The 19376-nt window shown below is 38.5% G+C and overlaps 1 protein-coding gene across 1 annotated transcript in view; it reads right to left on the bottom strand.

The window, feature by feature from the left end:
• Window positions 1–19376, bottom strand: part of PCDH19 (protocadherin 19) — a 126067-nt gene that overhangs the window by 23635 nt on the left and 83056 nt on the right. The window contains exons 5-6 of the mRNA XM_008585965.1: window positions 19123–19181; window positions 10461–10633 (exon numbers count right to left, since the gene is read on the bottom strand). Coding sequence (XP_008584187.1) covers window positions 10461–10633; window positions 19123–19181 — 232 coding nt within the window. The remainder of the gene's footprint in view (window positions 1–10460; window positions 10634–19122; window positions 19182–19376) is intronic.

Below are 19376 nucleotides of genomic sequence, written 5' to 3' on the forward strand. Positions count from 1 at the left end.
CTCAGCTTTACCTATGAGGATTATCTAGATAGCACATATTAAAGGAAGTCTGAATTATACCCCTCATTTCCCTGCCAAATCTCAGTTTCAATCATAGATATTTGCATCTTATTTCATTTCTCTCTTATCACCTCATTCTAACTTTCTCTACCTTTCTCAATCAGCTAAAATTCTGACTTTGATCCTCAGTTTAAATGGCTGCCATTCCTCTACTGACTTTTCAGAATTCTATGCTTGTCTCCCTCTCAAGGTTGCTATAAGGGATAAATGATATAACATGAGCTTCCTATCACAATGATTTGGGGGACTTTTTAGGACTTGAAACGTTCTATATTGATGACAGTGGAAACTTAAGATACCAAAGGGGCTCTAGGCAATACCGCAAGTAGAATATTAGGTTCTGTGCCTGCAATTCTGGTGTAGGTATTTTTATCTCTAAAGGATCCTAGAAGATTAATATCAGGCTTCTGGAAGAAGTATCCCTTTTCTAAATCAAATAAAACAATGTCTAGCTTTGCAAATCTCACTTATTTAATAGACAGCCAATTCCTCATCTAGAGATTCTGTCCCCTAGGATCATGTAAGTCATTTATTCTAGGTAATTTTTATTTAGAGCAAATGAGAGAGAAATTAGATGCTAAAAGGTGCTGTAGACATATAAACAAAAGCATAGGATGAACACATGGGTCTAACATGCTTGGAACACTTATCTCATAATGCCTTTGTTCAATGACACACTTACTTCCGGGTGTGGAAATATCAAAGAGGGAGTGGGATGGGGGACAAAAGCAGCAAGGAATGCTGCTCCTGCATCTTCATCATGCAAATGCAATAGTTTGAGTGTTGGGTGGGCCCATTTGGTAACCTATCATTATGAGCTTAAGAGCATTTCAATTTAGAAGATGTTTCCCCTTCCCAGGAGTACCAATGCTCATTCCTTGGCTCATAATCCTGCAGAAAGGAAGTGAAACACACCTCTAACCCCCTCAGGCAATCAAGAAGAATTCAGTCCAAAGCAGAAGGCAGACAGACAGTCTGGCAGACAGGGCTACAGCCTGGGAATGGGTACCTTCAGACCATCAACACATAATGTTGGTGGAAACGTCTGCCACCCACTTCACTACCACTGGAATCTGGAGAGCATTATAAATTATACCAACTACAGAAGCAACTTTTTCTGGCATTTTAATTACTGGAACATTACAGATTAATCATCCAAACTTTGCTTAAATGGCAAGTCAGTTATTTTCCTTCATGAAGGGAAACACCATACTAACGGAAGCCTTAAAGTAGATTGTGTTTCTTTGAAAATTGTATTTTAAACCAAAGATCCAGAGCAGATAGTTTTATGGGTCTCTAACAAGCATCACAAAGGAAACACCAAAAGGTTAACAGGAGATGGTTAGTTTGGAATGGTGGTTTCCTGGTGCCAGCTCCAGCCGCTCGGTCTGTTTGCAGACTCATTAGCTGAATAGATTGATCATCAGCTGAATTCAGGAAGTCCTCACCTACCCTCCGGCTAACTAGGGCCCAGCAGTAAGATAATGTTTTCTACAGTCAAAAAGGAAGGTTTTCTCTGCTTTCAACTTCAGTTGACATCAATTATAAAGCTGAAAGTGTTTGGTGAAGCTCAGAGAGGCATAATGAAACCTTCTAAGTTAACAGTTGGCACAACAAAGGTCTGGCTCTAGGTCTCTAAAATACTTTGTGCATAGACACTGTATTTCTGAATTCTCATTCTGCCTCTAAGCAAAATCATCCAGTGTAAGAAAACCTAAGCTTAATAGACTACTCACAGATAATCACTCAAGTTCTAAAATGTACCAACAGCTTGATGGGCATTGAGTCAAGCAAAAGAATTTGCACTTTGGGCTTCACTCTGGACTTTACCTTCCATTTCGTGTTCTGACATTAATTAAGTCTTTAAACCTTTGGTGCATCAGTTTTTCTTCTAGAAAAAAAAAGGAACAGATATTTATATTCAGCCTGTCTCTGGAATACAATGGCTCCTTGAATTAAAAGGACTAACTTTTCTGGCTAGTGATGGTAATAATAAAAGTTTCCCAAGTCTAAAATAGTTCACGTTTGCATATAAATGATGATTCAGCTTCTGCCTCTGACTTGCTTTGGTTTATCAACAGTGTGCAACCTGACTCTTACAAGCTGGAGGCATTTTTCTTTTCAATAAGCTGATTTTTAAATTAAATTAAAATCAAAACCATTCTTTTGGTTCACCTCCCAGATTAGAGCAACTGACAGCCTCATTAATGATTAAAAACAGCAGGTGGTGATGCCTTGGAACAGTTAGACCAGTCTAACTATCTTGGAACCTACATCATTCCTGTTTTCCCTCTTTTCCATGTATTAAAAGGGAAAAATTCTATTGTTCACACAGGTTGGAAACTCCATACAGGCTGAAAGAAGAGGGAAGAAAACAAGTTGTCAAACATCTATTATTCTCCAAGCTATTGATAGAAAGGGAGAGAATATATGAGCCTAGAGGTGGAGACAGTGGCTGCACAGAAATTGGAAAATATATTTCTGGCACTGAATTTGAATTTGTAAACTCATGACTGGGAAGCTGCCTTGCTGCAATCAACCAAGGCTACCAAGTTTCTCCAGGTGATTAAAGCAGTGTATGTTTACAGATTTCTACTTAAAATAGAAGCAACATTACAAGTTGCTTTTATTCAAAGCAGATTACAGTTGCATTCCTGCATGACTTAGAGTTCAGGTACTAGGCCATGATTTAGAGAGACCCTAAGGCTTAGCAGACTGGTGCAGTGGGAAATAAACCTGTTTTTAGAGTTCTAACTTCAGCCAGATTGTTCTTCCTATTCAACTAAGACAGGAACCTAAAGAGTTTCACTTGCCATTAAAGTGCATATTACTAAGATTAAAAGGAACTAAACTAAGACAGTGTGGTCTATTATTTCAGATTTATCAGCTTGCATGTTTGTTGTCTAAACTGTTGTGAAGGATAATGAAGTAGAACTATTATTTCTGATTATCAGGGACCCTCAAAAGACAAAGTGTCTCTCATGAGGCCACTTTAATGACACAAAAGTTTGAGTGAATTCAGCCACAAAGAGTTCATTTTCTGGTAAAATTCTTTGGCCCCTTCTGGATTCATGCTTTTCATATCTCCTCTTGCACATACTATCGACCGCACAGTAGATCTCTGACCTGCACATTTTTAAGTGAAGTCCAGTGTTTGCCACAAAACCTAAAATCCCACAACTCATTTCTAACTTTGACACCTGCACACACATGGCCAGCCCCAAAGGATTTGTTCCAAAACAACTCTGGAGACTAATATCTCATTGATAATCCCTTTAGCTCAAACTATGAGGAACTGTTTTATATTCTGCCAACATGCACTAATATTGGTTTGTGGGGTTCCATTCTGCCCAGCTGCAAAAGACTCTGTTTTGTCTATTCACCTTGAGCTTTAAAAGTCTAATACCTAAGCCTAGATTATGTGAGATCTTTTAAAACATCCCAAAAAGAAGAGCCTGTGTGTAAGCCTCTAAAGAGCAACTTTTCTGATGGCCCTAAAAAGGTCAGCTCAAACCTTTACCAGTCTGGTTCTTCATGATTTTTCCAGGCTGGAGTTTTATTGGTGGTAAGCCTTGTAGGAAGAGAAATTAAAAAGACTTTTTTTTACCAAAAAGCCACCTTTCCAAAGTGGATATATCAAATAAGCTTTCCCCTGACCCAAAGTATACAGGCAATGAGCCATCTGGTAAAGACAGAGACCAAAAAAACCCGGGGCAAGATCTGGCCCTGGGTGACAAAAAGCATCTATGGTAAAAGAAGAAAGCCATCTCGTGAGTATTTTGCCCACACGCACACACGCACGCACACACACACACACACACACACAGAGAAATGACATATAATTTTGGTATTTCTGAAATTGCTTTTAAAACTATGCCTAGACTTAATTCACCATATTTATTTCATAATAAAGGCGTTAAAGGGAAAATAAACAGAAAGAAATACCCTATAAATATTTAAAAGCTGTGTTTAGACTCATGTTTTCCCATCCTGATAGAGTTTATTTATGGTTCTTAACCATCTTATAACAGGAAAGAAATAATGTTAAACAGAAATAAAGACCTAAAGAAGGTAATGATCTTGATATTTCGATAGACTTTTTGAGTATGTGAAGTGGTCCATATGATCCGGCCCCATAAAACAACTTGACTTGCTTCTCATCTGTTAACCTATTGGCAATGTCCCTACTTATCATGACATATAGAAGTTGCTGTTTTATGAAACAACTGGAAAACACTCACCCAAATAGAGCATAACTTTATGTAGCATACTATGGTGGCATCTGGCTTCCACTATTCTTCCAAAGGGATCCCATTACACCAAAACGTCCTTTTAAATGCATTTTGCTTTCCAGCTCAAATAATCTTAATTAATTTCTTCACTGATCCTATGTAGTCTATTCCATACTGGACCATTTTGTGCTATTGGGCCACAGACTGCTAGAGAATGAAATTCTTAATTGCTCAGTGTGCTCCCTTTATATAGCCTCCATTCTCCAATGCTTTCCAAGTGCTTAGAACCATAGAAATTCGTAGTTTCAGCTAGTCAAGAAAGCCCCTGGCATTTATTCTCTTGATGAACAATGAATCCCTTACCACAGGTAATTATTAATAATAATAAATTTTTAAGTGACCTTGAATATGAGACAACTAAAAGTTCCAAGTGGATCAGGAAAACATATATTTATATGAAATAGAATTTATATTTGAAAGCAAACAGTTGGTATTGTTCCCAATGTCCTGCATGAAGAAGCTGATGGTGAACAGCAGAAATGAATTATCTAACCAAAGGGCCCATGCCAAAATGATGCTAGCAAACAACTGCTAACAGCATAGATGTTTCCATTAGTTAAGAACAACTTTTTATTTCAGCGACTGCCTTGCCAATAAAATGTAAATAATGCTTTGGAAGCAATCTAATTATCTAGTGCAGCAATGTAGCTAAAATAAACAAAGGTCCACCTGTCACCTCTCTTCCTACCTGCCCAGCAATTGCTAAGACTGAAAAAGGATAAGGTTTCTGGGCATCAGAGGAAAAGGGGGACTAGGCATTGAGTACCACTGAGTGCCTCTAAACCAGGAAGGTAACTGAGCATGTCAGATATTAAACCTACCATCCTATAGTGACATTAACCAAGGGTAAGCAGGAAATTCAACCTGAGAGCAGGTATGTATATCTGAGGCAGAATGAAAGAAGCTGGAAGTCACATACATAGAAACACCATATACACATTCCTGTGTCCAAGTAACTAAACGTTTAACCAGGTGTATTTGCAAGAGGAATACATTTTTAAAAGATTCTATATGAGCAAAACTGGGGAAGAAATAACGACATGAATTGCAAAACAGTATATCTAGCCTCAAAGATGCTAATTTGGGTCCAGGGGGATCTAATCACCTCTTTGTTGAAGTAAAGATAAAACTTTCTGACAGCAAATGCTATTCTGATAAAATGGAATTTTCAATTACTCTTTGAACATCTGGTCCATGCTACCATTTCTGGAGCCCAGCAGCACACTGCTTTGCAATGTCACAAAATATTCTCCATTGAGAACTCCCTATTTTGCCAAGAGACTAATTGAAATGAGTGTCTGGAAATTTAGTGCGGTGAGAGGTGAATCAGAGGGATAGGTAAGAGGATAAAGGAAGGGATTCAGTCACTGAATCATAATTTCATTAAAATGCTAGAGGAAATGAAATTACACATTGTTTGTACAGTGTTGAAAGTGTAAATATCTTAATACACCTGTGGTTGACACTAGAATACGCATAGTTTGCAGCCTACAGAATATTTTCATGGCTAATCTGTTAACAGCAGTTGCATTAGGCACAGATCAAGTTCTTCAAATTCATGTTTTACACAGCAAACATGTTAAATGATATCCAAGTGATGAGACTAGAAAATAAACAAGTTTGGTAAAACACAGAAGAACCTACACTTCCAGAAATAAAGCAATCATTATATTGCATTTGGGTGCATTTGGATGTGAAAAGCAGATAAATGATACTGCAAATTTCTGTACATTGCTTTCATTTGGCGTCAATTAGCATGAGAGGGAAACCAATTCAGTGCTGTTGTGAACTCCAAATTGGGTGTATATTAGAGCAATTAGAGTCATCTTTTTAGCCGATGAATTTATAATCAATAATTTAAATCTTAAGGAAAGAGAGTGTGATTTGAAACAAATTAGTTGGGCTTGGAAATAGTATACACTTAGTTCTAGGGTATGATCTCTATGAACCCCAATTTCGTATGAGGATTACATATTTAAGTAAGCATAATTGGATATACATGTCATCACAAATGGTCATGCAAAGAAGCAAGGAGGAGCCAGAAGCCTATTAACCCCAGCACTACTTAACTCAGAGATAAGCCACATAGGAAGAGATTGAAACCCCGATACCCCCAATCAGGCAACAAACCCATAAGCCTCTGGCAACTCTGACGACCCTACTTGTCAATTACTCTTCTTAGAGACTGTCTGCAGGAAAAACATAAGGCAAAATTCTTATCCCCACCAGAAGATGGTGATTTTACCAAACAACTCAAATTTAGGAAAGAAAGTCATTGGTTAAGATATCTGAGTGTGACTCCCAAGCTCAGCACCAAATCACCTCAGGAACCAAATCAGGTGTTAAAATCTGCCAAATGGCAACACTTCCTTGTTCTCAAGGCACTCTGAGAACTACTGAGAGAGAGCATTCCAAAAAAGAACCATATGCCAGTAGAAAGCACTGCGTAAAGAATTTTCCATCACCATTTTTCTGGGAAGCCATGACACTAGCTGCAGCACTAGGGACAAACTGAGACATATTAATTCATGGGCACTGTGGGTGACAAATGAATTCGTAATTCAGTCAGCTGGCAACCAGGAAATTCAGTTCAGCCAGTTCATCAACCTACTGACCTGGTCTGTCAAGAGAGAGACCAGGATTGATAGTAATCAAGAGAGCAGGGATTCCTGTCATTCCCTCTTATCTCCACCCTGAACCAGCTCAAGAACGTATTTGGTTGGGGCAATCAAAACACAGTCTAAACTCCCTAGTGACTAAACACCTGTCTTTTGCCCTTTGAGTTCAAAAGTCTTCTAGATATTCTCCTCCCTTTGTTGAATATAGTGATTCTGGGTTCCCAGCCCTAGGAATGCTCTCAGAGAAGGGTTACTAAAAATAAAAGATCTGGGCCCTTATTCAGATCACAAAGCACCCTTGTCATTCACACTGAGCATTCCTGTGCTATAGTAAAGTGATAAGAACAAATCTCAAAGAAACTTCTGGCCATGTGAAAAACCACAGGGCCCAGGTATCTCTCAGAAAGGAAGGAACAAATATAGTTTGTACCTTTTCCTCAAACACTGGCAAGACAATTACCAGCTCATTGAACAACCCATTCTTGCTCAAGGAAAAAAATTAACAGATGGATAAAATTATCTTTATTTTGAAACTTCTGAGATTCCCCCATCAATCATGTGTCCATGTATGTATAAAGAAAGATGCAGTACTAATATCCAAATGAGAAATGGCACAGAGAGAGCTACAGACATGAAATCCAAGATAAGCCAAACTCCCCAAAACAAAGGTGTAAGGTAGACTGTATTGGGTATATTTGGCCCAACTTTGGAGTGGTTCTAGCAAGACTGAAAAAATATTAGGATCAGAGTTAGCCTGACAAGTTCACTATAACCCCTCACTCTTCTCCAGCAACACTCACCCAAACCTCAAGAATAATTCAGCCCTAAAACCCCCAGGATTTCAGGGCACTTGGGTTTAAGATGCCTGACACAATGTCAATGAACCAAAGAGACCTGTGACTATTTTTTTCCTCAAAGAATTACTGAAATTTGGGGGGCATGTCTGAGTACAGAGCAGATTCTACTTTCCCTCCCCACCTTTTTAAATTGGTAGTCCTTTAAAGCAATAATATCATATTTCCTTGGAACAAATTAAACTAAAATGGTTACAAGACCAGGCATGCATGGTGAACTCACCCAGTGACTGCCTTTCAACCACTATGCCTTAGGATAAATGAGATATACTTATTATGTGAATGAAGCTTTGAGATAGTAAAATGCTATAAAATGTTAATTGTTGAAATCATTGCTGTTTTTCGAGTAGCAGTAATTAATCCAAGTGAACTGGTGACACAATCTTTCTAGCAAGCCTGAAAATGATTGGGGACACACAATGAAGCATCATTACAGAAAGCTTCAGAAATAGTGGGATATCACAAGGTAGAGACTGAGATGTAAACAAGACTCAAATTCCCTTTGTACTTAAACTCAGTCACTCGCCCAAGTTGAAAAAAGAAAACCCAATGGTTGGTTCAAGGTTTAGCCACTGCTGGAATAATGGAAAAAAGAAAGACACATACATGCAAATCAAATATTGAGAAACAAAATGTGAAAGGGTTGCCAAAATGGAACAGAAAAAAAAGTGTGTCTGTGTATGTGAGTGCATGCATGTATGTGTGTATGTGTGTGCGAAAACATCACCTCATGTATAGGAGAGTCTTGGGATACTGCCACACATTTGCTTTAGAATACTCTCATTATTATCTAGTCTACACAGTACATATATATATATATATATATATATGATACATCCCATTTGTGAGAAACACTCAGAAAAACTAGCTGCAGTCCACTGATATTGTTTTCCTAGAAAAATGTGACAAAAAAATTAAAACAGATGTTGTTCTAGCCAGGCATAAAGTGAGAATCAATTATGACTATTTCCTTTCCTGGAGTCATTTCATTTTAGAGAGAATCTAACTAAAACCCTTTCTGATATAAATGAAAAAGCATTTTTTGAGACACACAACTAGTAAATGATGTATATCAATCTGCATCCTGTGACACAGCTAATCCTCTGAGAATTAAATTGCCTCTGTTTCAGTTATACAAATGTTTAATTTTTTTCATCTTTAGTCACAGTAAGATTTCTCAGATAGTATATTATCTCTGCGGATGTCACCACTCACCAATTACGGACGGCAGCAGTGCACAATTGGTAGTGACCTCTACATGTACTAAAGTCTGACACTTGGGTCTGCTGAGGAGGGGATGGATCAGACAATTTAATAGACTCTACAGTGACTAATTTTTTTCCATGGAAAACATTTTGTTTTGTGGATCATGCATTTTTTTTCCTTTGGATTCATTTACAAAACCAAAACAAAAGCATTTAATGATGTTTACAGTGAAATGAAACAGCTGAAGACCAGCACATAATCACCATATTTTGTTTTCTCATCTTAAGTCTTTTAGCAGTAGGGCTTCCAGCTGAGCTTGAGTCTAGCTTCTCTCAAGACACAGCCAAGCATTCTAAAGCTTCACTGAGCCTAAACACCAAGTTGAATTCATACTTCTTAATTGAAAAAGACGAGCTGTTTGCATAGCATGTTTGCATCAGTAAAATATTGAAAATGACATTTGTGCCCAAGTCCATCTGAACATTCTGCCTTAGCTGAACTCTGCTAATGTTTTTATAACCTGGTTTTCTGCATAGCACAGTTTTTTTTTTTTTTTTTAAAGCAGTAATCTTATTTATTTATTTTTTTTTTTTTTTAATTTTTATTTTGTCAATATACACTGTATATGATTATTATGGCCCATCACCGACACCTCCCTCCCTCCTCCCTCTCTCCCCTCCCCCCCAAGCATAGCACAGTTTTAAATAGTGCCTCTTGCTGAAGCATGTGTGGCTGAGTTCACAAAAAGAGATTTTTCTTCATACATGAGGATGCTGCTCCTGACATGTGCTTTGTGGTGCTTTTCACATTAGCTGAATGATTTACACGGATTCAGCCACATTCTCTTACCCTGGTTTCCCCTGTGACCAATGGCATGAATTCATGTGGTAGCTAGAGAGATTTGGCATAGAAGCCCTATAGAGAAAATGGTAAGTCTGGTACTTTCTGTACTCAGTAAAGAGTAATTTGTGGTCACAGAACAGGGTTTTTCTCTGGGTAAAGCTAACCAGCCTGATAGGGAAATAAAACCCAACCCTTTGGTCTCATTAGTTCTGTGTTCTATGCAACTCAGTTGATCAGCTGAATTTATGTACTAAAGCAAAAAGGGCATTTACTCCTGGTGAGAAGGCATCTGCTCATTTCCTACGTGCTTAGTGGAGTTATTGTTGAAGAGAATGTATGCAATATGTATATGCAGCCAGCTTTGAAAATGCCTGAACATTGTACAATATTAGGGAATCCATTCAGGGAGGGCAAAGAAGAATCTGGCTAGGTGTCAGGACATCTCAAATACCTGTAGATGCTGCTGAGGTGTGAGCTCAGTTGACACCTTAATAACACACTCATTATAGTAAAGCAGTATAGTGTGCTGCAGACATTCTGGGTTCTTTGGAGTCTGCTGTTGCAACTTACATCCAGCCAGCCCTTACCATGGTCAGGCATCTGAGATCCCATGGAAGTCACGCTGGTGTTCAGGACATCGTTGACAGCAGTATCACAATACAGGCTCCGCTGGACATCATGCTCACTGTCAGTCTGGTCACTCTCCTCGTGTCCACTATCCTTCAGGCTGTTGCCCTCTAAGTCCTTGAAGGTGGAGCTGCTGGGTTGAAAAAAGAATGATAATTTATGACTGTGATAGACCTGATTTTAAAAATCTTTCTGAGCCAGGATGATGTCAGCTCTGTAATGAGGCCAGCGGTGGCTGGGTTGCTCAACACAGTAGGAACGGGGGGAAAAAAATTTTCTGTTTAAAGATAATGCAACTTAACATCGCAGAGAGGTTCCCACTATTGGATGATGATGCAGCTAATATTTTCATTCACTTATCTTCAACACATCACTACAGGCAAGGCAGAAGAAGCCACAAATCTAAAACAATCACCTTTAAAGAATGTCATCAGTTCAGGTTTTTTCTTTTCTTATATGATCAAAGTAAAATAACAATAGCTAATGTTTACTGAGGGAGTACTATTGATGAGGCACTGTTTTAAGTGCTTGATACTAATTAACTTTTTAAATCATCACAACTCTGTAGGAGAAAGGTGCTACTAATATTCCCATGTACAGATGAACAAACAGAGATACATAAATATTAAACAACTTGTCCAAGGCCACGCAACTGATAAAAATGTGGCAGGTCTAAGACCAAACCTTGGTAGTCTAGCTCCACAGCCTGGAACCTTAACTACTCTCCAAAGATGGCTATTACTCAACTGTAAAAAGCAAAAGTGGCAGAAATTGAGGTAGTGCAATTAAAATAGAAAGGATCATCAGGATCCAAGAACCCAGCTCAATTTTAACTAAGAAAAGCAGAGGGACAGACTCAATGAAAAAGAGATGCAGGAACTGAGTAGATGAGAGCCTTGGTACATAGAAGGTGTGATGCTTAATTTTATGTGTCAACTTGACTGGGCCACATGATGCCCAGATAGCTGGTTAAACATTATTTCTGGGTGTATCTGTGAGGATGTTTCCAGAAGAGATTAGCATTTGAACTGGTGGGCTGAGTAAAGCATAGGGCTCTCCCCAAAGTGGGTGGGCCTCATTCAATCCACTGAAGATCTGAATAGAACAAAGAGGGAGAAAGAGGTTGAATCTGCTCTCTGCCCAACTGCTTGAGCTGGGACATCAATCTTCTCCTGCCCTCAGTGCTCCTGGTTCTCAGGCGTTCAGACCCTGATTGTAATCTACACCACTGGTTCTCTGGTTCTCAGGCCTTCAAACTATACCACCAGCTTTCCTGGTTCTTTTGCTTGCAGATGGCAGATTGCAAGACTTCCCAGCCTCTATAATAGTGTGAGTCAATACCTTATAATAAAACTCTTTATAGATGACATAGATACTGATACAGATATTGGTTCTGTTTCTCTAGAGAACCCTAACTAATACAGAAGGTAGTATAAACATGAGAACTAGAGAGTAAGTACTAATAAAATTGTGGGTATAGCTACTAAGAACATGGAAACTTCTAACTCAAGAGTTTGTGGGTAAAATTTTTCTTACATGTATTAAATCAATTCACCATAAAATGCAGTAAGCATACTATCCAAGAACTCCACACCATTTCTGATGAAATAAAGAATAATACATAAGGTACATCCACAGAGAACCCACCTGCTATTTCTAATATTTTGTATGTCCTGACAGAATCTTCAGCTGTGCTACACCTTGGACCATAAATTATGCATCTGAAATACCTAGTGGATGGTGAATCCATTCCCTAGTTAGTGAGGAAGCAGCAAAGGCACACTCAAGAAAATGTCTTGTTGTCTCAACAAGGGAGAGTGGCACACTTGTAAAGTAAAACAAGCCCCAACAGACCTACTGTGCCTCTGAAAAAGGAGCTCTGTGGAAATGACCCTGTAAACTTGTTTGATCTGCTCAGCCTTAAACATTCACAGGCCTGGCTCTCTGAGACTTTGATAAGAACATCCAGTACATTTGATAAAGAGCTATGCCATGGACACAATGGATACATTGTCACTCTCCACACTGGGTCAAGAGAAATCACAGCAGATTTTTAACATATGACCAACCAAGATCTAGAATGCTTCCTATAAAAAGGAAAAGATCAAGAGGGCAGTAACTAAAAAGCCATAATTACAAAATAAAGAGTAGGAGAAACTGAAGCATTGACCTGTTAGGTAATTATTTTCAGAAAGGATAACTGAGCATCCACTCCACTAAAACTAAAATCATTCAATAGGCCAGTTCACTCATCTCCTCCAAACTGTCATAAGTTAACTAAGCCCTATGGTCCCACAAGGATGAAGTTCTACTGAAACACAAAATATCCTATAATTCTTTAATGGTCAAGATGGCCAATTGGAAACACCTGACAAAGTGGTTCACCATTTCTAGCTTTATGGCACAAATTCCAGGGCTTCCTGTAAATACTAATTCTATAGTCTAAATAGATTCAAAGTTTGATTTTTAGAAAAACTTTGGCCTTTGCCTACAAGCACCTGTGTACCTCAGGAGAAAGAAAATGACCTGCCTTGATGATGTTACAGCCTCCTCCATTGTTATAACAAATATTAACTTTTCAGCCTGTTTATCTGGTATCTGAAGCATATGAAAATTTCTTTAATCCACAACACAAAATTGTCACTTTAAGCCAGAGAATTCAACTCTGAATTGACTACATTTCAGCAGTTGCCAAAACTTGCTTTGGACATATGACAGTGGGGAACATGGTCTAAGTGCAATGTAATTAATCATCCCTTAGCACAGGGCTTCTAACCTTAACACTATTGACATTTTAGACGGCATAATTCTTTGTTGTGGGGGCTGTCCTGTGCATTGTAAGATGTTTAGCAGCATCCATGACCAAAACGCAGGGGTTAAGTGACCCCACCCCAGGGTAACAACCAAAAATGTCTCCAGAGAGACACCACCAAATCACCCCCAGTCGAGATCAATTGCTCCAGGTTCTTTAAACTCTATTCCCGTCACAGACTACAGTGCAAAGAGCACTGATCTTGGAGTCATTAAGACAAGTGATAATCTGTAATCTACCACTTCGTCTATGTGACGTGGACCTGATATCCAAGGTCTATGAGCCTCAATTTCCTTGTCTGTAAAATACATTTGCTAAAACCTCCTTTAAAAGGCCATTTTGAGGACTCAGTGAGACTATACGTGAAGTACCAGACACACATAGATGTTCAATAAATGGTTATTGTTTAATATGATAATTATTCTGTATGATAATGCCTTCATTGAATTATAATTAGATGTTATTATGTTCATGGTCTTCTATAGGATTGGTATAGAAAAGTTATATTTAAAGAATGTTTCCATATCTTCTGTAAACAATAGTCACACACTGCTGTCATATTAATTTCTCCCAAAATTCAGGAATAGAAAAATATAATTCTCCTGTCTAATGTGTATCCTTCCTTTATTGAATAATGAAAACTATATAACCTGATGTACTTACCATTTTGTCTTGGCTTCTCAAAATCGTCAAGGTAAATATGTTTCATTGTAGTGAGTTACCACCCTTGATGCCACAGACCTCTATCTTGATTCTCCTAATTGGTTTTGTATCTGCTTTTTTTTTAAAATTTGATCACCCATTTTATATGCTTATGAATGTTATAAACCATCTCAGAGCTTTTTTTTTTTAGGTAGAAAGGATAGAGATAATAAAACAGTGATGGATTAGCTACTAGGATGTAAGAGACTGGTAGTGTGAATACAAGAAGCTGTGTGTTCTCAGAAGAAAAAGCGAGAGGTATAACCACTCTCCCCCAAACTTTGAAATAGTTAACTCATTTAAGATCAGTTCGCCCATCTGACAAACTAATTACCACTTACACTGAACTAGTAAGGGCATTTAGTGGCTTAATGAATGGATTTGTATAAGGCAGTTTAAGACCGAGTGAGCAAGATGCTGCAAATTGTAAAACAGCCTGGTAAATGGCTACTCACCCAAAACAAATAACAATTTATGCCAGGCATAAAAAATGCTGATTTCACTTGCTTTATTACCTGTGTACATCTTGGGAGATGAAAGACTTGTAAAACAACTTTCGTGGGACAATAAACTAGGGGTACCTGTTTGCTATGGTACTGTAAATGCAAATGTTTCTAGTACTGCTCTGGTAGCCAACAGAGAGATGAGTATGTTTGAGAACACCTAAAACAGAGCTCTGCACACAAGAGTTACTCAGCAAATGCTTGATGAACATTACACAAATTCTGACCTGTATTTACCCTTTAAAATATTAGAACTCTTTCCAAGAGACAGAATAATTTGAAACGAAACAGGTCATATCTTCTTAGTAGGTGACACCACATACCAAGGGAATGCCATCTGAGACTAAGAATGAGAAGGGAGTGACAGTCAAAAGAGTATTGTTGGAGTGAGTAGCCAAGTTCCAAGGTGGTTCCAAGCCAAAAGCACCGTGGCTTTAGGAAAATTTTAAAAGACACTTTGTTTTTTTCTTAGTATGCATTTCTCTGAGTCCCCTCTTTTCCCATGGTTACTTGATATTTTGAACCTTGGTTACGGGGCAGGATTACATTATTTACATAAGTGTAGAGCTGTTTTTCAGACCCTGAGATACAAAGGAAGATATCAATAAAGCTATGCTGACTCCACCTCAAAGCAAACCAAAATCCTGCAGGACCTAAGATAACATCAAGGACAAGAACAGAAGCTAGACTGAGCCTTGATAAGAATTTGCACCTGGCCCCTTACACGTAGCCCCCACAGCACACATCTCCCCACCCTGCTTTCTATTCCCTCAGTCTCCTCTTTTAAAAACCCCTCAGCAAATCTGAGCCTTGGAGTTGGGTTAGCCTACCATCTCTCCAGATTTGAATAAAGAGGCCTTCCCATTTCACCATTTGACTTTCAAGTCCTTTGTGTCTGTTTGGAGGTGGGCAGCCAGACATGGGTTCAGTAATATTGTAACTGTATTTAAGAAACATAGGAAGATCCTAGAGTGGTTCCTGGACCACCTGGATCACGATCATCTTGGGAACCTATTAAAACTGGAGATTCTCTAGGGATGGAGCTAGAGACTCTGCATTTAACAAGCCTCCCAGGTGATTCCAGTGCATACTAAAGTTTAGAAATCGCTGGCTTCAAAGGAAGTTTAGTGCTAGTTTTTAATGGAAAAATGCTGAGGTTTTCTTCAACTTCTTTCATCCATTCATTCAATAAACATATACCAAGCACTTATTATCTACAAGGCACCATACTAGGTGCTGCAAAACCCCAGGACGATCTGGGTGAAAAAAACAAAGCACTGTGCATGGTTTAGGAACCAGTGCTTATTTTCCTTTCCACACTGCTTCAGTGCCTTGTTCATTTCCTATTTTATTTTCTTGGAGCTATAGCCTCATGCCCTGCTTGCTATTGCTCCAAAAGCACTGCAGTAGATACTAGACAGCAGCACAGAAAGCAGGCATGAGAGTTATAGCAGTGGCAAAGTACCACTGCTGGCTTTCCTTGCTCTGAGAAGATAGCAAAAAACCAAACATAGCAGAAAGGAAGTCCATCCAGAAAAAAATCTGAACAGTCTTGGCTTGTTAATCTGGGACCCTCACATAAGCCTCCTTGGGTACATCTTCAGGTTGTGTGACATTCTGGGGGTGGGGAAGAACCTACAGAAATGTAATGCTAGATTCCTCAGTGCAGAAAATTATGGGGAATGAGCCACATATCTTCCTTTTCACTTCCAGATCCACTCCTCATTCTTCTCAACCTTGATCTGTGCCTGTCAGAACTTCCTTGCCCTTTGGCTTCCCATTGAGTTTAGCCAATGGAGGGTACCAGCAGGAGATCAGAGGGTGGGAGGAGAGTGATGTGTCTCTGCTACCTTCCTGCAGAGTCACCTCATGATGACTGGATCCCTGGACCGACCAGAAGTCACCCTTACTCTCAAGTTAATGTTTCCTACATGCTCTCTTCCCTGGTCCTTTCAGAAGTGTTTTTAACTCCTCCATTGTTCTTAGTGCCAGAATAGCACAGTATCCCTTGTGGTGTCCGTTGCACGTGCCTTTGTAAATAGTCCTTTTGTAAATAAACTTTCCACAAGTCATTCTAATTTGGGTGTACCAACTATTTCATGTAGGAACCCTGGCTAATGCAGAGAAGAACCAGAGGTGGTCAGTGACAGCTGCTGTTCAACAACCTGAGGAAGATAGATGTAAGAGGGGGAAAGTCACCTGTGTGTAAACAGTCTGGCCAAGAATGCTAACAACTGCTAAAGAATGCCAAAAAGAAGGGCCCAAGAAACATCCTTGGATGAGTAAAAAATGAAGAGAGGAAGAGAAAATGGACAGGAAAACAAGTACTCAAAGTTGGCCTGAAATTAGATTGGCATTCAAAGAAACAGGGACTTGATAGTAAAATTAAAAACTGATAATCAGATTCAGAATTTCCTGGCCAGGAGCTTTTCCATGCATGTAAATGGATATTCAAGAAACTACATACAGTGAAATCCCTTTAAAACATTGCTGTGAGCTAGTCACCACTCTCTCTTATATTTTCCACACATTTTACGTTTAACATGGCTAGTCCCCAAAAAGTATAGCCCAGAAGATTCTCTGTATCTTTCTAGGTATTATGCTTTGTCTAAACTCAATTGTCCCATAACTTCCAAGGCCTTTGTGGTTTTCTAAAGTCCTTGCAGTTCCATAAACAGAACCTGGCAAAAAATGCATGTGTCCCTAAGCTTTCAGATGTTTTCTCTTAAGGTGGTCCCTGGTAAAATCCACTATCTTTGATTTCAGGAAACATCAGGAGTCTTTTCCACCAAGAGTCCATTAAGTTTAGATTGTGCCTTTTGTGTGTACGTGTGTACAAACAAAAAACATACAAAGTAATTAATAAAATCAGAGGTTCCCAGTGAGACCCAAAGCTTCTGTGGAAATACATGTATCCCAAAAGCTAGATGTTTGAACGTAAGTTTTCATCTCATCAGTCACCTTGTAAATTGGATATTCAGGGCTAACCTAAGACATAAGAGTCCCCAGGAGTCTTAGCTTTCTGCCAGGCTATGAGAATCAGGCCCATGCTATCAGTTTAACTTGATCGTAGAATTCCCAGATACCCAGAGGTAACCCAAGGGACCTGAGAGGATAAGGCATCACTGTTTTTACCAGAAATTTAAGAAAGAAGCTTTGAAAATAACAGTTCTGAAGCAGAAAACAAAGCAGATTTCGGCTGCAATGCCACTCTAATTAGTGTACATAAAGAGGGGTTTTTTCCTCCTAAAATAAACTACATAATTTTGAATTCCTCACTTTTTGCTTTTATTCTGTGAGACAAGAAAATATCCTAAATGGCTCCCTCCCAACCTTTCAAAAAAACTCCAAACTGTGCTACAACTGTTAATACAAGGCTATTCATTTGCAGATAACTAATGATCATCACTTAAGGTTACAAATGATCCCAGACCAATACAGATAAACCTAACATGTTTTTAGAGGGACACTGCAACCTCCCAAATTAAATCAGATATGAATTCAAATTACTTATATTCAAGCTAGTTTATTCCTCGAATCCTACTCTTCTGTTGATATAAAGTTATGGGATCAGAGCCAGCAAAATAATAGAATTTTCAGATCTTCTCTACTGAAGCTCTAACATACCCTGCTTGCCTCTCTGTTTCATTTCAATTATTTTAACAAACATACTCAGAGTTCAATTTTAGCTGCAGAATAACCACTGGACCATTCAAGAGGCTATTTACATGAAGCAGTAATAAAGACATCATCTGTATGTCAGTACTGTGTTCTTTGCATGAGAAGTTCTCTCTCTGCTTAGTTCTCCCTCCTTACAGGGCTTCCTGAACCCCTTGTCCCTCTCCCATCGGGTGACTTTGGTGCCCACTACACCGCATGGATTCTTCCTTAGCAATAGTCAGCTCTGTACTCACATGCATTATAGCTAACCAATCACGCAAAACTCAACTTTGAATGTTGCATCTGAAACACTTCTAAATATTTTAAGAAGTATTGAATCAGGCAAATATCTTTTCCTCTCTCGTCTAGAAAGTATTTTAAAAGATAATTAGTTTACCTGTCATTAAAGTATCCTTAAAATGATTCCAAAGGTGTCAAAATAACAGCAATCTCAACACTCATTGGAAGTTCCACGTTAGAAAATTTTTTATTTTTTATTTTTTATTGAAACATAATTGATGGTACGTGTCTGTGGGGTACAACATTGCATATTGACATGAGAAAATTTTTTAAGGCCTTCCTTTATTTTAAGTGAAGAGCAACAAGAATTTTGCTATCAATATGATTTCTGAAAGTATTATTTTCTAATATTTCTAATATTAAATTTCTAAATCATCATATAAAACTACATTTTAATATAATTCCAATTTTATTTTTTAATTGTGAGTGTTTATACACGCATTTTGATGTAAAGAAATGACAAAATGCCAAAAACAATCACCTTTGGGTGATGGAATTATCAGTGATGTTTATTTACTTTTTATGCTTTTCTGAATTTTCCAAATTTTCTACAATAAACAGACAAGCATTCATCTTAAAATCTGAAAAAGGCTTCTTATATTTAATCAGGCTTAGTTGTAGAAATAGGCAAGCAAATCAACATACCTTTTGATTAAATGGGCTCTGCTGTTCACATAGTTGGAGTCAAAAGAATAGTTTTCAGTCTGCAATGAGAAAAAAAGATTAAAAAGATTACACAGATGATCCATAAGAAGAGTCAAACTGTCCCACTTAGAAAGAATTTTTCTACTGGACCAAGAAGTAATGAATGAATCAGAAACCAAGGCCACAGTGGGGCAGCAGTCTGAGGAATGTCTCTGCCTCCTTGGGGCCCTGGGGATTTGTGGAGGCAGCACTCC

The sequence above is a fragment of the Galeopterus variegatus genome, unplaced genomic scaffold (assembly GCF_000696425.1).
Source record: "Galeopterus variegatus unplaced genomic scaffold, G_variegatus-3.0.2 Scaffold3778, whole genome shotgun sequence".
In the NCBI taxonomy this organism is placed as follows: domain Eukaryota; kingdom Metazoa; phylum Chordata; class Mammalia; order Dermoptera; family Cynocephalidae; genus Galeopterus; species Galeopterus variegatus.